A 27,097-nucleotide genomic window follows, 5' to 3' on the forward strand; every position below is an offset into this window, starting at 1 on the left:
TGAACTTTAGCATGAAGTTATTTTCAGATAATCAGTGGCATGCAAGAGTTTGGGCACCTAGTCAAATTTTTGTTTACTGTGAGAAGTTAAGAAAGAAGAAGATGATGTGATTACCAAAAGGCATCAAGTTAAAGATGACACATTCCTTCAATATCTTAGATTACTTTTTAATTTCAATCTTTCACAATTTCGAAGCAAAAAATGCAAATAATGAAAAGGGCCTGAAGGAAAGGTTTGGGCACCCTGCATGGTCAGTACTTAGTAGTGTCCCCTTTGGGCAGGTATCACAGCTTCTTAATGCCTTTTGTAACCAGCTAAGAGTCTTTCAGTTCTTGTTTGGGGGTTTTCACCCATTCTTCCCGCAAAAGGGTTCTAGCTCTGTGAGATTATTGGGCCTTCTTCCATGCACTGCTCTTTTTAGTTCTATCCACAGATTTTAAATGATGGGCCATGACAAAACCTACAGTTTGTGCCTCTTGAGGTAGTCCATTGTGGATTTCTAGATGTGTTTGGGATCATTGTCTTGTTGTAGAAGTCATCCTCTCTTCATCTTCAGCTTGTCTACAGATGGTGTGATGTTTGTTTCCACAATTTGCTGGAATTTAACTGAATCCATTCTTTCTTCTACCCCTGAAATGTTCCCCATGTCACTAGCTGCAACACAAGCCCAAAGCACGAACAATCAACCCCCTGTGTTTTAAAGCTGGACAGGTTTCTTTATTACGAAATTCTTTACCCTTTTTCCTCAGAACACTTTTGGCTCGTTGTGTCCAAAATGGTCTATTGTAATGTCATCAGTCCACAGGACTTGTTTCCAAATAGCATCAGCCTTGTTCAGATGTTCTTTTGCAAACTTCTTATGCTAAATTTTGTGGTGAGGACGCAGGAAAGGTTTTCTTCTGATGACTCTTCCATGAAGGTCATATTTGTACAGGTGTCACTGCACAGTGTAACAGTGCACCACCACTCCAGACTCTGATAAATCTTTCTGCAGGTCTTTTGCAGTCAAACGGGGGTTTTGATTTACCTTTCTAGCATTTTTTTTAGTCTTCCAGACCTCAACCTGACCTCAGCAGTTCCTCTCAGCTGCCATTTCTTAATTACATTACAAATAAGGGTAACAGCTATCTGAAAATGCTGTCTTCTTTCTTTGTGGGCATCAATTATTTTAGTTTTCAGAGTGCTAGGCAGCTGTTTAGTGGAGCCCATGGCTGCTGATTGACGGTACAAGGTTCCAGGAGTCAGAATATTTATAAAACTTTGGAATTTGCATCATCTGGCCTTTCCTAACGATGACTGGGAACAAGCCAGAGCGCTAACAAGCTAATTAAGGTCTGAGACTCTGTTAAAAGTTGTGTGAGAGCTCAAATGTCTTGAGGTGCCCAAGCTTTTGCATGGTGTGCCTCCCCTTTTTTGTCCACTCTAAAATTGTACATAACAAAAATAATACACTGATCCTGCTTAAGAGCATGTTTCATTGACTTCATGCCTTTTGGAGATCAGTTCATCTTCTACTTACTAAACTATTCACAGCAAACAAAATTTTGGCCAGGGGTGCCCAAACTTTTGCATGCCACTGTATTTATTAAAGACTTAGAGGGGCTTAAACTGCAGCTCTATCAGAAGATCATTCCATTGTTCCCTTTGGGTTAGTAAAAGTACTGTGTATTCTGTCGTCACTACCAGAGGACACTGATTAACACCAGCAATGACTGATGCATTGAAATATAATAATTAGGATGAAAATTAATTTAATCTGGCGAATTTACTAGGGATGCACCGAATATTCGGTAACCGAATATATTCGGCCGAATATTGCAAAAAAACACACATTCGGTATTCAGTGGAATAAGTTAAAAGCAAGGCCGAATAATAGCAGCATGTTTTGATAACGCAATCAAACAGTGTGCCGTGACGGGCGGAGTAAAATGTCAGCAGTGTGGCGATCCGCCCATCATGACACTTGCATTTGCGACTAAAAATAGTTTTGAGCGAGCAAAATAGGCTTAAATCATTCAGCACGCTGTGCGAGCAGCCTACAATTTTCAACCAGCAGCAGAAACGAAAGGCGAATCCCACCGGTTGTGGGTTGAACGGGGGTCACAGACACAGACAGTAATGCATTCCTATCAAATACGGCGGCCATCGGCTTACCAGCGACGGAGAAGTCGGCTCCAATAATATCCTCTTCTTGGCGTCGTGACTGCCCAGAAGTACCTGAACAGCCGAGCCAGCCGAACACAGGTATGTGATGTGTCAGAGGAGAAACAAGCCGTTCACGACCCACAAACCTCACCGCACTTTAGGGACTGTTCTTTACTTATGAAGGGACTTGTCAGGGGAGGAGGGTGACTGGTTGATTCTTATTTTATTTATTCATTTTATTTTATTTTGATCCCCCCTATGTTCATCACTGATTGATGCTGTTTTTGAAGTGTGAATAAGTCAATAAGTAATTTATTCCATTGAAATATCACTGATGTATTATAGAAAAGTGATTTATCTTTTTATAAATGACAAAAGGCACATCTGCCTCATTTTCGCTGTGGTATCCTGATACTACTCAGAACCATGATATTTTCACTGGTATCGTACCGTGGGTCCCAATATTGGTACCATGACGACACTAATCTGGAGGGGGTTCATCTGCAAAAACTAATGAAAAACTAAACAACAATATTTGGTATTCGGTACTCGGTATTCGGCCAAGCGTTTAATATTATTCGGCTTCGGCCACAAATTTTCATTTTGGTGCATCACTAGAATTTACATTTAAAGTATACATTGCAAAACACTTTATCAGGTTTTGAAAAGCCACTATATGAAGTTCAAAATTATTTTAAATTTCATAATTAAGTGATTGGCATACGATGTTTGATTTTCATAAAAGACAAGAGAGCGGAATGCTAAACCTCTTCTTGACTAACAGTACATGTTTGGCAACTGGGTGGCGCTATAACAACAGAAAATGCTTAAAAATGGCCAAAATGTGACCGATCGCTGTGGCTCCCCCTGTGGCCAAATGTTTTTTGTTTTTGTTTTTCTAATTTTTGGTATGACTAAGTCATGGTATGGTATGCTGTACATAATCACAGAAACTGTCAGTGTGTCATTCTGTCAGTCAGACATTCTGTCTGTCCCACGTTTTTCTACTCACTGACGTTGTCAATCTATGTGAAACTGCACATAGGCATTGAGGACTGGCATAGGTAGAAGGTGACAAAGCTACCAATGGATATGGACGAGTATATATTAAGTTAAGTGAACTAACAGTTGTTAACTGGCTACTGCTTAACTGTTGTAAACATTACTATTAGCTAAAAACACACAGCTTAAACAATCTTAATCTAATACATCTACCTGGCAACCGTCCTACATCAGCCTGAAACATAACAAATGGCGGTGTCTACGGCGGTGAATCATGTCCTCAAGTATGACATTTAACAAACATATATAAAACATCAATCTCTGGGTCCATGATTTAGGGCTTACTAACTTACTAGCTTACTCCTTCTTTCATCAAGTGCAGCTGCTGCTAGGTAACAGCCAATGGGTCGGGGCGAGAACAACTGGTGATGCACCCAGGAAATCCTTTGCAGACCAAACTATCCCGCCTCAAAGACCGTTTCGGTTTGGCTGATGCAGTCTTTGAAGGACGTGGCCTTTGCAGTTGATGTCCGCCACATCCTTCAAAGACTGCAGCCCCTGAATTGAGTTACAGCTTGTGGGAATAAACAGGGTGGTAGGCAGTTTGGCTTTGAAATGTGTCATACGTGGCGTCCTCACCCATTTTGTTCTTCTTGAAAAGAGAAGGCGATCGTTTTCTCCAATTTTTTTTTATTTTTCTGCTTTGCTACTTTGCTTACTAGGTTAGCCATAGTATAGAAATTACTCAGTATTTTAACTTTTGTTTTTGAAAAACTTTTGGTTGAGTAAGTCAGTTTGAAAAATTGCAGAAATTAAAATTAAATCACAACCTAGAGACAGCACAACAATCAACAAACAAAACAGTTGTTTTGATGGCATTTCCAGTCGTGATTGTGCCATCAAACCCAGGTACTTCAAACCAAAACGTGATCTTTTTCCCTACTATAACCAAGTGGTTTTGTGCCGTAACATAACAACATGTTAACCACACTATTTAAGTGTAAAGTTTTAACAATGCCAACATTTATTCTGGTGACTGGGTTGAAGTGATTTAGTAGTTTGTTTTTATTTTTTGAGCATCAAGTAGAAAAAAGATGAAGACATGTGTAGACGTGGTTAGATGAGGAGGTGTAAAATTTCTTTACAATGTGGGCAAACCTAAAACATAATTAGGACCTGAGAACATTTTGAGGACAACACACTAAGCAATCTACCAGTCAGGAGTGTATGTGTGCATGCACGAGCATAACTCACCCTTCATAAAGGTTGCAAATATCCACGCAGGTACGTCCACGGCTGAAGTATCTGCAGGACAGGCACTGGTCTGGGCCAGGACCCCAACACCCTGCATCCGAACACAGCGAGTCACACACCATGCGATCCTTGGCTGCTCAACAAACACATACACACAAAAAGAAAGACAATATAACAAAAAAGAATTAGATCCATGTAGAACACAGTTGTGCTTTGATGACTCGGTGCAGATGCAGAGAGCAAATTGCCACAAATGAACTGGATGCAGAATGTTCCAAAATAGTCACGTTATTTATGAAAAGGCACATGGCTAGATATCCTAAAGCATTTGCAATTTGCAAGGGTTCATTTTGTGCATTAAATTTCTCTGCCTCCAGAGAGCAGCTGCTAATTTGAGGTGCTCCATAAAAGGTGTGTTTTTGTGGGGACGACTCTTCCAAACAATGGCAGGAGTAATTGCAGCAAGACAGAGGAACAGGTGTAGGGCTCAAAGATGTGCTGAAGGATTATGCTATTTCTAATCAGTGAACAAGAAATTGTCAAACAGTATGAACTGAACAGTCACACAATAATTACCCTCATGGATGAACAGAAAGAAGACCTAGTTCCACCCACAACATGCTCCCATCCTGGGATCAATCACGGCAACAGTTGCACATTTTGAAACAATAAAGGGACTGTGATGGCTATCCAGTGTGAGTGCATATAGCTTATTGTATGTTCTGTGTTTACAGAAATGGTCTCTATTTATGCGTAGTGTGTGTACAGTACTGTGTGATATGAGTCACTGTGGAGCAAGCAAAGGAGAGAGCTGTTCTGCTTCATTATAAAAATGCTGAGCCGATGGTGACGAAGCACTAGTGGGACCAAGAAAGCACCTGCAGATGCCATGCAGACTTGTTGATATAACTTAGACACTGGAACTTTACTGTCTGGAGATATTTTAAGGGTTGAAACCAAAGAAATAGATTCAGGGTAGAACAGATATTGTTTGCTGTGGTGATTTAAGTACAAAAGTAAATTGTGATTGTTGTTATTAGTTGTTAGCATGTCAGTGGGGCTGTAAAGCGTGTCACACTCACTAGTTTGAGAACTCTGTTTTGGCCAGCCATACACACTAAAGGCAAATTCATAGGTTCTGCATCCGTGTGTCGGCATGTCTGTGCATAATGTAAATCTGATCATTCGCCCATGTGCATCTGCATGTACTCCAATGCAGTCCATGTGCATCCCACCTTTTGTGACTGCACAGACTGTACACACTCCAGTTCAGTCCAAAACACCACACTATGCTTACACATTCACTCCACACCCAGCAGCATCTTCTTTGTTTCACCCAATGTTGGCATTAGGAGGACGGTAAGCTCATCTCCCGGCCCTCTTGTGTACTACTGGGAGTTGATGCAGTTGTACTATGAATGGAACTGTGTGTGCATCCGTGTTACCACAGCTGTCTGCAGATGCACAATGGGGAAAGTATGTGTTACGCTGGCGTTTTCCTTTTGTCTGGCTCTTGTTGATGCTCATCACACTCCCATCCAAAATTATCCACATCTGTGTGTCCTGGTGTGTGTGGAATCTCAACAACATCAGGCATTAGAGACATGGATAACATAGACAAGCATGACCAAAGACTGTGATTCTCTTGCTGGACTTTTTTTTTAGTTAATTTAATCCTTTAAACATTACAAACTGTTGTAGATTAGCTTTAAGGGCTCATAAAGTGTCCAGTGGACACGGGTTAAAACTGAGATGAACAGCTATAGCGTACTATAACCAATTATAACTACATTTACTCACTTAATACCTTTGTTAAGTGAGTAAATGTATTTATTAAGGTATTCGCTCAAAGGCTGCAGCGATCTGTAGAGGTACACCAGCTGGTGAAAACCTCATCTTAGTGAGTTTGCATCTTGTCGCAAGTCCATTTATATGAAAGTAAGCCTGCTGAAATGATTGCAGTTCTCTGCAAAGGCAACCGTTGACATGAAAATGGCCGCTGCTCCAACTATCCCGCTTTGGTGCTTTGAATGGGTATATCCATTCTACACTCATTCTATATCTATGGTCAAAACACAGCCTTTCAGCTCTTGTTAAAAGGCTCACATATATAGATGTTGAATATTACCAACTAAAGATTTTCTGTTGGCTTAAATCCAAAAACTGCTTTCAGCACACAAATCCATAGCTGCACATAGACAGTGCAAACAAGTAATTTTTGGGCTGTTTGGATAGTCATGTAAAGCCATTATCAAAGCCACCTTTGATTTACAAAGAGACAAGCATTAAAAGTGCTCATACATAGTGAACAATCTGTATGCTGTTCTGTTTCTGCATCGCTGTTTCTCATATTGTAGACTCTAGGCCATTACATCCACTCTTTTCCATTCTCTTCTTAATCTGGATCTCTTATCTCTCTCTCTTTTGCTCCCCTTCAGCACTCGTTTCTACAAAGGTTGCTACATCTGAGAGCATTACAGTGACAAAATGAGAGTGCTGAAGTAACGTGGTGACAGCACTGCAGATACACTCGGAACTTTTATCATCCCATCTGCGTCTAACATGATTTCCCCCCTTGTCGGTGGAATTTAAAACTCTCTTCTCTTCTCTTCTCTTCTCTTCTCTTCTCCATAGCTATGAACATGGTTAGAAAAAGACACCTGCTGTTTTCGAGGTCGTGGCCACATGTAAGCCAGGGGCTATGCCTCAGTGTCAGCCACCGCCATGTTCAGAATGCTTAAAAATTCAGACAGAAGGATGCAGATACACGGGGAAAACAGAAATCAAGTGTTTCTTTTGAGGGCAGAGGATGAAAGCGCTGCCTTCCACAAGAGACAAAACCACCTCTGTTGGGCTTCCAGTGCCGTAGGTAAACTGACCAGGCAGAGGGAAAGATGAGGAGAGGGAGGAATGATGGATGCAGGAAGAAAAAAAGGAAATAAACAAGGGAAGAGGAGAGGTTGGATGGCTTTTTAACCATACAGCACTTGCAAGATCAAAAAGATACCAACTTCAGATGTTTTTGACATGGCTGGAAAACAAAAGCCCATAGGGTTCGAGCTGTTCTGAGCTGAGGTGCCTTTTTGAGTCCCATGGGAGACAGAATAACATGCTATGATGATAATCATGACAGGGGGAGAAAACGAGAGACAGAGAGTGAGAGAGAGAGAGAGAGAGAGAGAGAGAGAGAGGACAGCTGGGAGAAATCAGTGAAATCAAAAGAAGAAAAGAATACAAAACACGATAAAAATCATGGGTGAACAAACAAACACCTGTCAGGGCACTATGATGATGATGGTTAGCATTAAAAGGACTAACTCAACTGTTGCCTCGAGTTTCCTGCATCCTTTTCTTCTATATCAAACGCTGCACTGAAAGCAAAGCAGAGCAGCCATTGAAAAGGCTAAAGAGTGTAGGCTGGCCGCTGAGGAAATTATCCTTGTCACTGTGAAACATAGGACAACACATTTTTTTTACTTATAGTGTAAATGACCTGGCATACATTTTTGTAGTGTTGATGACCTGACATGACTCTAACCAAATTTGGGTAGGTAAGGAGAAGCAATTGTTCCCAGAACTGGTGACTGGAATGACAAGTAACAGTAGCTTAAGTGACAGGAAAAACCTTTTATTGACACTATAAATTGTCGTGATGTACCAATTCTTTGGATTTCTCACAAATAAACCCTCAAACGTCCAGTGTTTTGAGTCTCTTTATCCCACAACATTCACCATTACTGTAATGTTAGGAGTTAGGGGTAATTTGTTTAGAGACTATATCACAAGGAAATTACAAAACGTAACACTTGTACATGTTTGAGTAATCTTCACAAGGCGACAAAAGAAAAAGGAGAACAGGATTCGTAACATGGTTAAATAAAATCATAGAAATCCTTAAAAACTAGAATCTTTGAATCCAGGGGTGCAATCGATAAAATCTCTATAGCCACCTTGGCTAACAATGATTGGCCAAAAAATGTGCTCTTGTGACCACACCTTTTATCGTGAAAGTGGACTAAATTTGCTTGCATCAGCTGGAATATTTCTTTCAGATCTTTTACTACAATTTTGCTCCAGGTTATGCCCACTCGTGTGCCGGTTATAGAGAGCACCTGCTTGTTTCTAACAGGCCTTTTTCAAAGCAGACATTTTGACTTGCCATGGTAGAAAAAGCTCAGGTGTCACTAATTACATTAATGATGACTTTGATGTTTTATTTCTTGAGCATATTTTATAACGTGATCACTGATTGTAACTCTGTCTTGTTTATGTGAAGTTCTTTTGCTGTAGGGATTATAAATGATCTCCTCAAGAGTAACTTATGACATAGGTGTTTTCGGTCATTATGACTGATAAGGCTAGAATGCGATGAATGATAAAGGTGTAATTTGTCCTAATTAATCTTAATTTGTCCTAAGTAATTTGGGATACGTCATTTGAGATCAGTCCTGAGAGCAGCTTTACCATGTTTTTGCAGCCTTTAAACATCACTTAGAAAGCTATGGTAAAACAGCCCTTTCTGGGTTTATTCTGAGTTCATTGATGGGGCTAATAACAGTGTACTTTCTCTCCCAAGATTTGACCTTTTGAAGAAGTATGTGAAGAAAACAAAATACCTTTCTCTCTCATGTATTACCCCAAGGCCTGCACTCTAAAGACGTCATTATAAAACAAGACATTTTATTGCTAATGAGCCATCATTCAGCAGTACGTTTCGGGACCCTAGCGTAAGCTCTGGGATTTTCTTTTGTCAAATATTTGCCCTGATTAAGTTTTAGTAGCTGAAAGCTTGTCTTAACATTTAATACTAGCTTTGGACCAAAGTGAGTAGATCCTTCTTTTCTACAGGCAGCTTAATTTAGGCATGTCTGGCTGTCTTGTTTGCAAACCACTGTTAAGTAAAACCAGATATTGACTTGATAGGATCACTTATGCGCTATTGTTACCACTGATAATGCTTTAAGCTTGACAACATTTCTCTGAAGCATGTTTTCAGTCAAAACTTAAAAGAGTTAGTCAATAATACTGCTCACGACCAGACTTCAATTGAGTTCTGACTGTCAAATTATAGCTCGAGAAATTGAGCAGCTTAATGCACAGTGAAGAGATTTTTAAAAACTGAGTAATCATCATCCAAAGCAGGCAAAAAAAAAAAACAGGCAGACTTGAGGAGCGCACACAGTTCTGTCAAGACAGAACATCATTTGCAATCAGATCCACGGCAAACCGCAAAAGCACTCAACTCCAGTTTATAAATGTACAGCCAAACTTTTTTTCTTTTTTTGGTCTTAATCTGTGAGCAGAAATTAAATTTGTTTGACAACAAATATAAATAACTTTCAACTGATAGAACTTCTTGGGAAAGTGCTGAAATGTCTCCACACCCTACAACATCAATCCAATGGATAATTTGACTTAATCTTTTGCTACCTCGATGAATGAGGTTATGAAAAAAGACCAAGTGAACAGTTTTGTAATCTTAAAGGAATACTTCACCCCGCAAATGTCCCTTTGTATAACAATTACTCACCATGTGTTACGCTGAAGTCATAAAGAAAATATTTTTCATGCATGCCTCCACAAAGAAGGAACAATCCAAAAACTGAGAAAATCCTTGATGAATTGAAGTCATAGGCAGCCACGTTTAACAACGGTAAAGCTATATCAAAACATCTGTTTACAAACTCTCACACAACTCATGAAGAATAATCCAAGTCTCATATATCCAGTCGTATGCTAAGTATATCCCAAACAGACAACCCTTAGCTAAGTCCCGCCCCCGGACGCAGTCTGGCCAAACATAACGTTGCATGGGGCCGGCTGAGAACAACACAGCTGTGCTCCACTGACTCTAATGCAATCATTTCAGATTTCCTTCATTTTCAGGCTGGTTTTGTGGTTTTGGCGCTAAATATTGTGCCTGGGACACGTCGTGTATTAATGATACTTGTTACCTGGAGAGGTTGGAAAAAGATATATGTTTCTTCCCTGTTCCAAAACCAAAACAAGACCCTGGAAAGTGTAGGGTTAGCTAGCTAGCTACTGAAGATATAGCCTACTGAATGTATACACATGCTGCCTTTGCTTTTTAATGATTATAACAGTGAAACAAAGACCGACCCTGCTGTACAGGAACCAGTGAAGGGAAGCAGGGAAACTTTGCTGATATTCAACCAGCTGTGTGTCATTACAGTGTGTGCAGATGACCGTTGTTTGACTTACTCCGAGATCCCTGCGAAGCCAGACACCATTCATCTGCACACACTGCGATGCCACACAGCTGGTTCAATATCAGCAAAGCTTCTCTTTATATTCATTGTCTTGTGTGGCGATCAGCAGTGATGTGGTGGTTCACTTTTACACTGTGATCTGTAGCCTATAGTTCGGCTTTAGCTTCTATCTTTGTCTTTTTAACCTGTTGTTGCTGCTGAGTCAGTTTGACATCCTGGATATATCCTTCAAACACAGACTGCAGACCTCTCAAGAATCAAGAATCAAGAATTTTTTTTCATGTCTGGATTCTTGGCTCACTGGAGGCATGCAAGAAAATCAAGGTTTTCTTCACAGATTTAACGTAACATGGAGTGGGTAACTGATATACAAATGATCATTTGGAGATGAAGTAGTCCTTCATGTATGATTTGACAAAAAACATGATTATATTCTTAATTATGCCAGCCAGCTCTATCGCAGTAAGTACTTCTACTTGCAGAATTGTGAAAATGTGATGTAAAAACTGGATGCCGTGGTTTTAGGTTTCTTTAATAACCTAATGACGTTACTACATCATTACAACTACTCACAGTGAATAAATGGGCACATGCAGAACCTTTCTCCCCTGTCTTCGCTGCCCTGTAAGGGTGTGAGACCTGCCCTTTTCCAGTCCCTGCTAGGCTCAGTCAAGTGTAGACACACACGTACACACAAACCCACACATACACACTGTGATGCACACATGCAGAGCCATGTCAAGGAGAGCAGTGTGTGACTCTTGAGTCTCACCCAAGTCTTCAAAGTCACTGAAGAGAGAGAGAGAGTGTATGTGTGTGTGTGTGTGTGTATGTATGTGTGTGTGTGTGTGTGTGTGTGTGCGCGCCCAACACTAAGGAACTGCCCAGGGGAAAGGAGCACATGAACAGCGAAAAGGGGCCAACTCAATAATGCAAATACTGGCTCATTAATGAACATTATACATAAATGAATAATGTCTTAACACTTGTGGCAATGATATAATAAAAGCTCTTCCATTTTTAGAGACACAATTTTTGTCTCATCACTTCAGATGTTTGCCTAATTTAATTTATTCTTCTCTGAATGGTTCTGTTGGTTAATTAGTCTAATTATGGGATTATTGTTTTTAGTTGTCTTTAGAAATTAGTGAGATAATAGCTTCCACTCAGACGATGGACAGAGAATAATAGGAATGACAACGGTGTTTCTGCTATTATATGTTCAGTGTCGATGCTGCCTTTGGTGAAGTTATGAAAATAGCTGAATTCCTAAGCCAGAAAACAGTATATCAAAGAGCTTCAGCAGCTATGGCAGATATTCATTTCCCTCCAAATAACTGAATTGGTTTTGAGCATTACTCCAGAGTGTTGTCTGAAGTTAAATTTGTGTCAGGTTGGCAATTCTGTCAAACCATTAAATCTCAAACATAATTCTCCATAATCTTCCAATCTGTAACCTATTTATAAATGTGAACACGTTTGTCGAGCAAGAGACAAAAAAGAAAACTCTCTCGTGGTGCCTGGAGCTGCACAACTGATGTTGAAGGCAGGATGAGAACACAAAGAATACATCACAGTTTAAAACAGTGAGCAATGTCTGTTAAGTGCTCCCATTTTTGTTTCTATCTTTCATTGTATTAACGTATTTTACATGTTTGGTCACTGGGTTTAAGATTCCAAGAGACAGAAATAGGATAGTGGCAAACAATTTTTGAGAGCCTCAGCACACATTTCAGCCAGAACTAGATGCAAAACAAACCGGGCTGGTAGACAAGATTAATTTTAAGACACGGCACAGTTACTCCATTCTTTGAAATCTGTTCTTTTTGGGATTTCTTTGGAGCTCAACAACAGGTACGTTTTTTTCATAAATGTATTGCGATTGGAAATGATCCTGTTTTTGTTATCTACATGTATTTTACAGTTACAGCTTTGTGCACATGGGACATGATAAACAGTTTGCATGATTAAATTAAGGCTTCACTCTGGGTTGAAATAAACTATGAGAACTGCCATTTTATGTTTTTGGTAACACCAGATGCTTTGCATGTTGCTTATATGCCTCCTTCTTTCTCTGTTAAACAGTGTAGAATAAAACTGGTGATTTTGCATTAAACGCTACGTGTCTAGGGCTGCCCCCTAATAGTCGACCAAACCTTAGTCGGCCAGAAAGGTCATTAGTTAGCAAGATTTCATTGGTCACTTAGTTGCAAAAAAACAAAGAACAAACAAACCAGAAACTCTCTTAGGAGCTGTGCATTGTCAAAATAAATCAAAACCTATATGACTGGACCATGTGGGAATATAATTTGAAAGGACAGACTAGTGTTGCACGGTATACCGGTACTAAAATAGTACTGCGGTACTAGAGTATTCCAAACGGTACTATACTGCATTTGGAAAATACCAGTGCGTTGAAATTGATTCAATTCATTAATTTAGTTAATTTATTTTACTCATTTATGCACACAAACGCCTTTCTTGTTCCTATTGGCGCACAGATTGCACAAGTGGTGTGTATGACAACACGTGTATCAACATCCGCAGCTGGCGCACGTGAAAAAAGGCAAGAGAAAGTCTGAATCGCAAAGGGAGACAACACGAGACAACACAAACTTGGTGGAACATTTGAGTTACCAAACCGTGACGTCCGTACCGAGGTACTTACCGAACCATGATTTTTTTGGTACCGTTACACCCCTACTATTTATTGTTCTAAAGGTTTGTATCCAAAAGGACTTTTCCCTAGGAAAAGTACCAAAGAGTATTGAAAAGTATCAAAATTCATATTGGTATTGGTACCGAAACAAAGATTTTGGTATTGTGACAACACTAGGACAGACACAGGAAGTAGCCATGCTCAGTAGTCAGACAGGAGTCACGTTACAAACCAATCACAGCCGACACATATCGTTCCCTTCTTCTGTAAATATTCAGTCTGATAAATGCAGAAAAGTTGATCATGTTAGTGCAGGGCTACCCAGAGCTTTACATCTGTCGCATGGACGACAGACCTACACACTTATAAACAGCGCCTGGAAGAAGATTAGCTCTGCACTCAGGATTTCAGGTAAATAGGCTATAGATGCTTGTTAAAGTTGCTTAGCAACCTCAGATGTAAGCTGCCATCTCGCTTTTGAAAGCTGGCACAAAAAAGGCACAAGAGTGGCGCCCAGTGCCCGACCTTGCGTTCTCTAGACAGTCAAAGACTCAGCATGTGGACGGCCCCTAATTTCCAGGGCTGGTACCTGCAGTTATTCCACAGGCTAGTTAATAACATGTCGGGCAGGAAATCCAAAGTGTGGGATCATTTTGAGAAGGTGAAGGACGAACCCAAGGTGATATGTAAACTCATCTTCATTGTTTGACTAGACACATGACGTTTCATCTGAAACATGTCAGTAGCTACATGCCCATTAGCCACTTAGCACAATCAGTACGGCTTTGCCGACAGCGTCATTAACAGGCGGCTCGCTCAGTGTGTGACATGCACGTAGATAAAATATAGGCCTATATTAATGAAGGTTCATTAGTACGGTTTTGTACCTCTCTGTAATGTAACACAGTGTTAACAATGTTACTGATACTATTCTTTCTCACACCTTCAACTCAAACCATTGTGTTGCCCCGCCCAAAATATATAATTTAATATTTGAATTAATATTGCAAACGTGTGGGTAACTAATCGACTGATGGCCCTAAATGATGACTATTGGCTGACTAGGAATATTCTTAGTTGAGGCAGCCATAGTCTCCTGTGCCATGGCGAAGCACAGCAAATTATTTTGATTGACCTCCACTTTTGCTTTGGTACAGGTACTTTTTGATGTTTGTGATGGTTTCAGTATGAACTTACTGCACTTCTGTGGGCTTTGGTTGTTACGGACCAGAACCTTCTGGTTTGCAGCACGGAACAATCTTGTCCAGTTGACGGTGTTGTAGTAGCAAAGCTGGCTGTTCTCTGCGATGTGGACATTCCCAGCGCTGATCTCTTTCAGGGACTGGAGTTGCAGTGATGAGATGCCCTGCTGCTTTAACACCAGCAGGGAGATCCCGCTGAGAGGGAAGAATGGGTGGAGGTGAGATGAGGAGAGGGTCAGATAGGGAGAGTGGAAGTGACAAGAAGAGGGACAGGGGAAAAAATGGAAAGAAAAGAAGATAATGTTCATATGCAGACTTTCATTTTAAGGAAAATGTCATGCTCAGTGAAATAAACTATTCTCAAACAGACCTAAAACTTAAACCATGTTGTAAAGGTTGAGCAGACATTGTGTTCATGGTTACAAAATAAAAACATCAATACTTACAACTAGTATCAGATCCTTACACATGCATCTGACACTCAAACTTGACAAGTCTTGATAAGCAGTCAACTTTTCAACTAAATTTAAAACAAGAGTAGCTGCAGAAGAATGTACTGCAATTCATAAGGGACAGGATTAGTGCAACACAGTACTTTAGCAACAGACATATGGCACATGGAGCTTTTTTGTTTATGTTGTTCGGTACTTTGCACTTGAAAAGCACAACTTGCATTTGACAGCAGCTTGGTCAGGTGGCGTAATTAAGTTCTAGAATATACTCCTTTGAATTGTAAATGATACATAAATAGAAAGCATATGCCCAGTTAAAAAACAAAACACATATAGACAGAATGGCATTGTTTTCCCTCTTCTTAAAGTGTATATGGCAATTCACTCCTGAATTCAGCTGAAATCTGTCATATATTTTCACACTTTTCATATAAAGTCAGATCAAAATAATTAGGTTTAACCTCCTGAGACCCTGCATCATCACATGAGGACATCGCATTATGGTTTCCTGCTCCTTATGCTTCATTCTGCTTAGCTTAGACCTGTTGTCCTCATTTGTGGACACTTTTATGCTCAGTCTAGAGCCAATCCCGACACAAAAGTGGACAAGGTACAAAACCTCATCAAATCTTATGGTTGAAACTTAAACTTAAGACAAAATAATGTCTGCAATTTGATATGGCAACAAATCTGACCAATTGAGGCAACAGTAACAAGCTTGGAAGTGCTCATTTGAAGACAGTAGGACTAAATTATCGCCTTGTTTGAGGACACTGGGGCTGTAATAAGGTGTAACTTTTCAAAGACATTGCCAAGTCTTTTAATCTTAACAGGTTCTACTTTCCAAAATTGCTCAGAGACATTTAAAATGCATACCAAACAGAAGCTGGGGTCTCAGGAGGATAATTTAAAGTACATGTTTTCACATAGCGTCTACCTTAGTATGATCTACAGCTGATCTAAATAATCTGCCTTTGTGATGCACTTTACACTGTGAGTCACTGAGTGAGATTTGGATGGAAATATTTAGTCGCACTAAATTCAAACAGAACATTCAAAAGGGCACAACTGTTAAGTGGACAACACATTTTTAGTATGTAAAAGTAAATCTACAGAGAAAAGACACTTTGATTTTAGTGTGTAAACAAGGAGCAACATTTCACTTGTAAGATAAAGACTACAAGTTATCTCCAGCATGGTCTTGTTTGTGTATAATTATTATACCACAGTGTCACAAAGTGTGTCTATTATTAAAAATGTTCTATATAGAAGGTTTTATACTCTAGTGTTGTTAGACTTAAGTCAATACACAGCGTGTGCTTAATTCAGATTTTATATTCTTGTCTTTGTTGACACATTTTGCTACACTGCCGCAACAACACGTCTTCAACAGATTTTTATTTTTTTTTTATCATTCCTCCTTCAAGCCTCTCTTTCTTTCTTTTATTCTTCGATGCCCCCACCCTTCCTCATGTGCCCTGCTTGCACCATTTAAAAATGACAGGAGGCCAGTGGGGTGTCAGAGCCATCAGGTAGACAGAGAGTATGCAGGATCAAGCATGGGATAAGGGTGGGTGGCAGGCTGTAATTTGTACTGCAGCCTGCTGTTTCCATTTGCAGGTGGATGACACACAAGTGCACGCACACACATCTTCATGCGCACATTCATACACACGCACACACACACAAAGAAGCACCACATCCCACAGTCCGCACTACGCCATCAGCCGCGCAGACACTCACTATGCTTCTATCCAAATGTCACAACAAATTTTAGAGCACCTTTGGGAAAATCACTGAAAGTGAAATGATAAATAATTATGTTCTATCAGCTGGGTTAAAACAACTAAGTTGGCTTCTTAAATGTCAAAACAAAAGCATCACAAAAAGGGTTTTCGGGCTATGTTTCTTACTGACTTACTTACCTACTGACCGCAGAAACATAACCAAAGCACATTTGCTTTTAATTTGCATTCAAATGATTTAAATAAACCAAGCTACCTACATATTGCTGCTAGACACTCTTATTTAAGGAACTTGGGAGGACACCACTCTCCTCAATCTTCTTTCTTGTTTTGAGTATAGTGTTTAACACTGGAATTTTCACAGCATGTCCATGGAGATAGATTTGTTTCATAATTGTGTGTGTGAACAGATCGACAATCTGTGTGTAAATGTGTAATCTGTAAATATAAAACACCTTCCACAAATACAAAAAAGATTTGTAAACTCACAAAAATATTTTGCAAGTATAAAACCGATCTGCAAATACACAAATTCCACAAAAAAAAAAAATATCTGTGAATACATTAAATTAATTTGCAAATATATGAAAAGCATTTGTGAATATCTTCCTAACATTTACAACTTTGGAATAGGCATTTGTCTTGCCTCTTTTTTTGTATTTGTGGAAGGTGTTTTATATTTACAGATTATACATTTACACACAGATTGTTGATCTGTTCACACACATAATTATGAAACAAATCTATCTCCATACATGCCACACCCTCTGCACTATACCCTATAGTGGGGGTGTAAATCACCAGCTTCATCACGATACGATATTATATCAATTTGTTTGGATGACGATACGATGTTTGCCGATATCACAAAGTCTGTCACGATACGATTTTGATTTGAATCGATTTAGGAGCCTGCGATCGATATGACGCAATATCATATGCCCACAATCACACAATCATTTACATCAACTCACAAAAACAACTAGAATATGATTTGACCATTTTATTTCTGAGCTCTGTTTGTTGTTTGAGCAGGGGCGCGCTTACCCAGAAATGGTGACACAGACGTGCTATGTGAATTTCAAAATAAATGTGTATCTTTAAGATGACGATATGGATCAATGTTTTCATTTTGCATCGATGTAATCGGATCGTTAATCAATGAATCGATGTATCGATGTGGATCGATGTATCGTTACACCCCTACCCTATAGTAGCATGTTGGTACTGTACAATCAAATTTTTTTTAAAAATGGGGCGTCATTACAGAAAAATATCCTAATTAATTAGCCTGATTTCAAAAGACAGGAAAAATCCTATCTACCTATTACAAAAGCAAATCCTAAACTCATAGTTGTGTCTTATCCTATCTCAGACCTCCTATCTTGTTTTAAGAAATCCTAATCATGACTGTAAATTTGGTTATTTAGTTGGCGCTCATCCCTTCGTACCTGTATCTATGATTCTGCTGTACATGAGACTACATGTATCTTTGATTAGAAGTACAAGTAGGCTACTCAAGATAGACAAGCCATAATATCAACAGCTCTTTCTTGTCACTGGCTAGCCAATTTGCTACCATGGACAAAAAAAAAGCATTATTTTAGCTATGAGTCAGAGGCATTCATCAGTCACATTCAAAATTAATTAATTAAAATTAGTGGATGAACACGGTCCAAGAGATTTGACCATTGTTTGAGACCAAGAAATGTTGTTTTTAGCAAGACATCACTGCATTTCCTGCTGTGATTGTGCCACCAAAATGGGGTACTTTAAGCCAAACCACTGTCTTTTCCTAACCATAACCAACCTGGTTTTAATACCTAACCCTAACCACAGCACTGTTGAAACTTACAGAAAGTTTCAACACATCCACTTTAACATACAAATGTTACATTTGCAAAAACGCATAATGCCAACATTTATTCCTGCAACTGAATTGGAAGGATATACACAATACAGATTGGTGCAGAAGGTAAACAGTATTTGTTTAAAAGGCACATTTCAGAATTTAAACATACTACATCCAATGTCTTGACATTAGCTGTACCTCATGTTCACACTGAACTTGGAAAACATGGTTTCAGATACTACGCTGCATACAAATCAAATGCCCTCCAAAAAGTTAGATTCTCTAAATCAATTTGCACATTTTAAAAAGGTTGTACCTATTTACTTCCACTCACTTTTGTAATTGCTTTTCTTAAGAGTCAATGTGTATATTGTGCATCTGTCTATATTTGCACTGTGTATGTTGTTTTTGTACATAGGTCTCTCTCAAAAAAAGAGATTCCAATTTTAAAAAGCATACCTGTTTTACTATGGGATAACATTTGAAAGAACAATTCTAATTACATTGTCATCAATTTAGGAAAAGTTAAATACATTTGACAAATCCAAACACCACTGAATTAACTCTTTTTCATTCCCAAAGAGCTCTTGTTTCAGAGAAAACTGATGTTTTGCTTTTTTTCCCACTACAAAATAAAACTAAACCCATAATATTTATCATCAGCTTGCCTTTCCTTCCATTGCACTGAGCTCTTTTACAGGTAGTGACACAGCTATAATATAAATTCCAATCACAGTGTAAAAAAATCTAATAACAGCAAAGCTATTGTGTTCTCAGGTGTGTACCTGTACAGCGCTCTTCCCCCAATAGTTACCAGGTTGGAGAACACACTCAGATCTGTCATGTTGTCAGGCCAGGACTGGATGTTCAGAAAGCCTAAATGGACACACACACACACAGGCACATGGGTTATACTGTAATGAGTCACCAGTACTGACAGACTAATATCAGCTGTCTATCAAATCCTCCATTTCACACAGTGACAAGAATAAAATGAGTAAGGAGAGTTGGCATCTCACTGGAATTAGCAACATTCCAGGACCACAGTAACCACACCACCTGAGCCTCATCTGAAAGCAGCCAAGCACTTCTAAGCCAGAAAAACGTTATAGGCACAGCAACTCCACAGAGGAGTTTGGTGCCAGCTATGACAAGTGTAAAGTTTGATATATCAATTATTTTTTTGCATTCCCTTTATCTGCCTCGCTGCTGTTGAATCATTTAGAAGATTAAATGAATAGCTGAGAGGATGGCCGTGGCTCATTTAGGATTTTCAATAATGGATTCAGATATCTGAAATATTTAGTAGAGAAACGGTAGGGGGGTACAATCCCCAAGCCAACACCAGAGGACAAACAAAATGGTTGGATGACGCTATGAGACCATGGAAGAAGGCACAGAGGGAAAAGGGGTAGAGGTGAGGAGGAAGATGGGGGAGGCAAGGGAAGTCCAGGTAACTATAACGACAAAGAAAAACACAAACTGCTGCTGTATTGGCTTTTTGACGAAGGAGGAGGTGGTGGTGGACGGTGAGAAAAACCATGTGGGTGTGATGGGCAGCGTGATGCATTCTCCAATCAATGAACAGTTTTCGACTCCATTATATTAAAGTGTGTGTTTCTCCCCATGGGATGCATAACTTTGTTTATCCAGAAAGGGAGGGATGGTGGAAGGAGGTAAGAGGAGCTGCAGGGAAGAAGGCCGCTCATGCCTTGTTGACAAGAGAGCAATAACCTTCAGCAGCACCTTTATCAATCCGCGGACATCATTTTGTTTGTTATGCCAATCCCAGCTGAGCAGCGGCAGAGTCTGAGCAAATGCTTATTAAGAGTGTTTGATGAAGAAATGAGGGGGAAAAAAACAGGTAATTGGGAGGAACTACACACCAGGGCTCATGCAAATGGACATGAGTTGAATTTGATACACAGCCTCACACTATTCTTCTCATGCAAGAGCACATTAGTTATTTCCAAACAGGTTGGGGGACAAGAATAAAAAAATCAACATTGTTAAAATATTCCAAAATGGAAAACAATGCAAAACAAACAAAAAAAACTGATTGCATGAAAATGTTTGTAAAAGCTAACATCAGTTTTGTTATTTGTCCATGTTGTTTATTGCACCACTATCACTGACCTCATGGTGTATAGTTCAGGATGCCAAGATCCTCTTAGCCCAGAGGCATCAGCGCTATAGAATCGTTAGCATTGTGTCGGCACTAATCGTCTTAATGACAAAACCTGCCGTGCTGAGGCCCCTCACAGCTCCATCATAGTGCTCTTTTGGGGATGTGGGTGTTTCCTAATGAATGTAACAAGCTACCGCCTGCTGCATACCTGCCTGTGCTAATTTAATACTGGGCTAACAGCACACATATGCTATGCATGTGCAAGGTAGGTATAGATTCTCTGCGGACACCATGTGCATTTGGAAAACTTACAAGTGTAAATATTTAGAGTTAAGAGTTACATTTCCATTTCCATAAAACTTTTATAACTTATTTTTTCTCTGCTCAGTAAAAGATAACCCAAAAGGAGACTATGAGCAAAAATTGCCAGTTTGAGTTCCTTGACCGACCAGGTACAGAACATGTATGACTGATGGTCATCAACACACAGGTCAACACTATAGTATGAGCCTTTATGAGATGCCTCAAGGCGTGAAAGTGAATGTTGTGGATGTCTGTTATATCTACAGCTGCATATGTTTTAAATAAAGAAAAAGAAAAGAGGGAATGTTGAGAGTAATTTTCTGTAGTGCTTCAATGTGGTGAGCACTGACAGCACACAGAGGTAGGGTTGGGTCGGTTCTCGGAAATACCAATTCGGTCTGGTACTCTGTCTTGGACCGGGTTTTATTTTTTGAGACAGACCAGACCGCATACTCGAGCAGAACGTACGCGTAGCGGACGCCGCGGAGTTCCGCCCGGTAAAAGTGGACGTCCACAAGCCCTGTGCGCGCAAAGCACAACCGCGCAGACTCCGCTCCGCGCTCCAGTGTCACACAAAAGACTGTTCGGCATGTATTTTTCACATCACAGGGATTTTTCACGGACATTTTTACACGTAGTCCGCTCCGCTTATAGTACGCCCGAGTCTGTGAGCACCTGTGTCTGCCTCTTCACCAAGCGCACAGCAAGCAGGGGAGAGAGAGGGGGGTGGGGCGGGGACTGAGCTAGGAGGTGCGAGTGCGCATGAGCCTCTACTGTAGCCTGGAGTTTGTTTAATAGTGACGGGGAGTCGATAATGGTGGACAATTTAGTCTCGACGAAATCAAGGAATGCGCCACTATGGCAACACTTTGGCTTTGAGCCAGACGAAGGAGGCAACCCTTGTTTGCACTGATTGAGTAAGCTGCAAAATTTATTTGTAAGGAATAAAAAAAACAACTTGTTACTGTCGCTCTGTTGTCCTAAGGTCGTTTTTTATTTTAAATGAGTCAGTTGCGCCCCCAGAGGGAAGTGAAATGTAAGCCCTTTTTAAACAGGAATTGTACAAATTTGCAGCAAAGCCCAATCAGTCTTTTTTCAGCATTGGCAGTATAAAAACAAAATCGGGGAGTGTGGCAAAATGCCGCCTGCCTACTTTTGTTTGCGCCTTTTTCGGGGCAATGGGGGGCGTGAGTGAGTAACAAAATGTGTAGCTCAGCGTGTGACGTAAACAGTGATGTGGGAGGGAAGTTGCGGCTGGTCAGTCCTACGGTGATTCTTTCATAAGTCAGCCCGTTCTTCACCGTCCCCGTCATCTGATGGTTAATGGCCTCTTCGTTTGCGAGGCCAAGGAGGGCGCACAATTCCTTGTCTCCCCAGTTGCTCATCTTTACAGTGTCTGTCAGGTTTGTGTTTCCCTCTTGCTACTAGCTGCTTGCTAATTCCTGCTATCAGCTGTTTCCTGTTTATCCACCGCCAGTGGTTCGCACGTGCAGCGTCATCAACAGCTCCTCCCACAAGTCATCAACAGCCCCCCCCCCCCCCCCCCCCCCCCCGATGCGGAAGGCCACCTTGGTCTTTTTAAACTAAAAGTGTTCCGCCAATATGACTACCCTACGAGGCGGAAAATTGGGCACCTTGGATCAACTTGCCAATCCAGCTCTGTGTGTCTAAACGCTTGCAGTTTGCCGGCAAAACAGCCCAACATTCGCGGAAAATCTGGCAGTGTAAAAGGGGCTGTAGTGTGTCTGTAGCCTGTTTTCTGAATATGTCATTAGGTTTTTTGATTTTCACATTTAATCTTAATGAATTTCGGTCTCACTCCAAAGTCATCGAAATTCAGCACTTGGGTAGTGACCTGCAGCGTCCTTTAACGCCGGTATGATACACAGCCAGTCGCCGTTATAGTTTATTGGCAATTGGCAGCGCCAGGGGGAGCACAGTGGGACAAGAATGAAAGTTAAGGCAGCGAAAGTCTGAGTACAGTGAATGGGAGGGGTGGTGGATGGGTCCAACAAACACCGATCTTCACCCAGGAGAACGGTGTTTGCGTCCCGCAAGATTATAAAGCCAAAACCTGTTGTTTTTTTCTCTAAACCCAACCACGTGCTTTTGTTGCCTAAACCCAACCACATGCATTAGTTGTTGGGGGAAAACAATATCAATTTGCAGTGCTGCACTGACGTAGTGCATTTATTTTGGAGAGACAGTGTCTAAACAGTAAAAATCTTGTGAAAACATTAGTGTATTTTGAAAGAAGACAATGCACGCGACCTTGACACGGTGTACCAGAACGTCAACAACCAAGGTACCCAAAGGACCTTTTACGTCGTATGGGGACGTGGAAAGTCCATGACCAAACATCGATATGTGACGAGGTCGGAGTGAGAATGTGTTGGACTTCGTCTTAACCTATCGAGACTTAATTATATAAGTTACATTTTTGAATGGGTTGAGGGGCTAAGATGGATGATGGCGATAATGAAGCATCTTGGATCCTTCTTTGTGCTCAGCTGTAAAGATATTGTTTTGGAGTTAAAGAGAAAGTCTAATGATAGTCCATACTTGTTTTTATTGAAAATAAATCCAATGAAAAGACCAAAACCAACAATGAATTGATTCTACTAACGAGCATTGTCTGCATTGCCTGATATTTACCTTATTAATCAGTGTAATAGACCTCCACTGTTGTCCAAAAACTACTAAAAAACACATCAGTGAGCCACATCGTCGCCCTGGGTGTCATATTCTGCCTTTACAATGAACACTGGCAATGTAGTCGCATTTTAGTTATCCCACACACACTGTCCAGATGCATTTAATACTTACTGGTGAACCAAATGCTCCCCAACTGAAAATAGTCCTCACGTCTGCTCTTTAATGCTCTTTGAGTAACATTTGATAAAAGCTGTAGTGCCCAGCTGTTCTGGGAAATACTGAGCCTCTTTTAAAAACCAAACACCATATTTGTGATCTGTTTAAAAGGATATACACTACATCTTGAGTAGGAATGAATGGGCTTGAGGCTGAAGCAAAATGGGTTGGGAGTATGGAAAGATTAACAATAGTAATAGTTTTAGTCTTTTCATGGGATTTGTTGACAAGAAAAAACTGCTTGAAAAAATAAACACATTTAAAGCCTTCATCTTGTTTCCACAAAAGAGCACAACTGATGGAAAGATTAATGCTCAGAGTGTCACATAGTAGCCTAATGTATGGAAGATACTAACACTGGTACATGGTCATCCAAGGGGGATTTGCCTTAGTACTGTTAATAGGTGTGATAGGGGAAAAAAAACACATTTAGCCTTGTCTTACTCTCAGTATCTTTGCTTTCTTCTCACCTCTGTCAATGAATGGTCTTGTGCAAAAATAGCAAAGTGAAAAGATCACCTAGCAGCGGTTCATGTTCTGCCGAGAGCCACATCAGTGGCACACCAATGCACAAGGCAAATTACAGCATGGAGCCACTTAGAGAAGAAGGCCATGAGCTCACAAGCAAAGGTTAAGGGTGCTTAAATTGTGGTGATTGTATTCTGAGCCACAATGCTGAGAAACCCACTTATGCTAAATTGCATGAGTTCGCCCACTCTTTGGGGTGAAACCTGAAGTGGTGATATGTCTTTGAAGATGCTACAAAAGGGAAGCGCTCAAAGACAGAAAGAAAGAAAGATAGAAAAAAAGAACAGAACTGAAGTGAGAGATGGGGGTGCTGGTGTGTAGGATGAGCGCTGTCCTCCTACACAGCTCATTTGAAAGCCAGAGCAATGCTCTGTGACCTCTGGGTCACAGAGGCAGGTTGGCTGTCTCTGTCAGAAGTCACGTTCTCTTGACAGCTCCGAGAAAATGACACGTTGAGCCGACACACATCTCTGACTACATGGTGTTTGGCCAATGGTTTGTCCACATCATCTGCTCTCAAACTGCCATTACTAAACACAAGAGGAAAAAAACATCTAGTGGAAGTCAAGTTTTTGATCTTGTAAATTAAAAGTAAATATAAATGATTGCACTTAGCATTTTCATTTTCATGGGAATTCAAATTTTTAAAAGTTATACCTGCTTTAAAAATGCACCCAGGGCCAGATTCGTTTGCCTTTTTGAAAGGCAGAATAAAAAATGTTTTTAACTCGCAATCTGAAACGAATGTTTGATTAACTAAGACAGCTGGTAATTATGCAGGTAATGAGTGAGAATGCTGACGAATGGTAGTCTCTTCTGTCTGCACTTTTTGCGCACTCAGCCATTCTTATAGTTAATCAAGTTTACATTCAGTGGTGTCTTACCTCTTACAAGGTGTTATAGATTTCTGAGATTGTTTTGTCATATTGTTGATTGATTGTTACATCTGAGTAGATTTTTCTTCTACACTTGTCTCTTCTCTTTGTCTCTGTTTTTCGTCTTTAACTTGTGCTTGTGGTAAAAGGATCAATGCATTGTTGACCAACGGATCGCAATTTGTTAGAAAGACAAGCAAAGCCAAACCAAGTGGATGTGATTTGGGGGTCTGACCTTTAAAAAGGCCTACGTATTAGCTTTAATTGACTTCTGTGGTCAGTTACTATTCTCCACCAAAGGACGACACTAAAGATGTCAATAAAATCTGATCATTTTTGAAACAGAAGTTTTACAGTCATTGGCTCACTGCCAAACCTGAACTACTCTGTTTGCTCTTGAAAAACAACAAACCAAGTGCTTTTTTGTAGCTTTGTTTGTTTTGAATCCCATTTAGATCGTGCAGAGGGGACGCCACAGAAGCATGAAGCAATTTAAGTGAGCAGGTTGGAAAACACAGCACAAGCTACTACCACTACATTTATCCTGGCACTTAATTTTGCTCAATTATTATTCCATACGTTACATTTAAATAATAATTATCGTTAAATATATTATTTGCTTGCCATAACTTGTAAAAAAAGTATCATATGTATTCCAGAGGTGCTTTTTACTACCAAAATGCAACAAATGTAAGAGTTCTACACCAGACAAAAAGTGAATGTGTATTTCTATGGGAAAAGAGGGACACTGGTTCATAAAGCTGCTGCTTTTGTTAACCCTCTTCATAAGTCAAAAATGTCACAGACAATATTTCAACAGCAATATTTTCTCATTTCATGAGGGAGTGTCACATTGGAGATACAAGGTTTCTTTCAGATGGCATTGTCAAATGTCGGGGCTGAAAGGATGACAGTATACATGCCGCTCAGAAGTGGCGGTGGCATAGGGGAGCTGGAGGATTAACGATGCGCACCGCATGTTCTGGATCTTTTCTTCATGGTGCGTGAAGGGAGAGCTGGGAGTGTGGGACTCAAGGCTAGGGACTCCCCGAGGGAGAAGCAGCAGAGAGACAGAGGAGATTGAAAGACTCATCTGATATTCATCTTATGCTGCAATGTCTGTCCTTGGTGTGGACAGTCTCGGGGGTGGGGGGGGGGGGGGGGGGGGTGGGGGGGGGGGGGGGGGGGGGGGGGTGTAGTCTTGAGCAAATACACACGCTGATACACACATAGACATCACATATGCGCACACCGTATATGGCAATAGAAAGGGGAAGGGAACGGATTATGATATAGAACATTTTATTCATTTTTTTATTTGTTTATTAATTCATATGCGTGTGCAGAGATTCATGATGTGCAAGTGACATTACTCACCTGTGATTTCCCGTACGGTGCGGAATACATTGAGTTTTTCTGGGTCCAAAGCTTCAATGTTGTGATAGACATCCCTGTGAATGATAATGGGAGATCAGAACAGCACAAATGAAAATAGAAAGATCATAACAATGGCATTTTACCCTGCACTGATAAGCCAGGTGCTTCTTAATCACAGCAATGAAAAATGAGCTGCACTCACCCAAACACAGAACATGACAATTTAGAATATCAGATAAAATCAGTCAGACATTTTATCTGTGCTTTTGCAGAAATACTTGTGAATTATCACTTGCATGCATACATACCTTACATCTACCTACATATAATGCGTATATTTTGCTTTGTCTAGTTTATATTGTGAACATTTGCACATTTGGTGGGTAATTTTGCATATTTCTGCACAAATTACAGCTCTTTGAATTCAGAGATATACACATATTTTAAAACATTCTTTCATATTTTTATTGTAAT

At 40.2% G+C, this 27,097-nt stretch overlaps 1 protein-coding gene across 2 annotated transcripts in view; it reads right to left on the reverse strand.

The window, feature by feature from the left end:
* erbb4b (erb-b2 receptor tyrosine kinase 4b) overlaps nucleotides 1-27,097 on the reverse strand; it is a 476,882-nt gene that overhangs the window by 121,447 nt on the left and 328,338 nt on the right. For both annotated transcript variants that reach the window (XM_033616755.2, XM_078174431.1), the window contains exons 10-13: nucleotides 26,624-26,697; nucleotides 19,327-19,417; nucleotides 14,488-14,687; nucleotides 4,402-4,534 (exon numbers count right to left, since the gene is read on the reverse strand). In XM_033616755.2, the coding sequence (XP_033472646.2) occupies nucleotides 4,402-4,534; nucleotides 14,488-14,687; nucleotides 19,327-19,417; nucleotides 26,624-26,697 (498 nt within the window). The remainder of the gene's footprint in view (nucleotides 1-4,401; nucleotides 4,535-14,487; nucleotides 14,688-19,326; nucleotides 19,418-26,623; nucleotides 26,698-27,097) is intronic.

The sequence above is a fragment of the Epinephelus lanceolatus genome, chromosome 14 (assembly GCF_041903045.1).
Source record: "Epinephelus lanceolatus isolate andai-2023 chromosome 14, ASM4190304v1, whole genome shotgun sequence".
NCBI lineage: Eukaryota > Metazoa > Chordata > Actinopteri > Perciformes > Serranidae > Epinephelus > Epinephelus lanceolatus.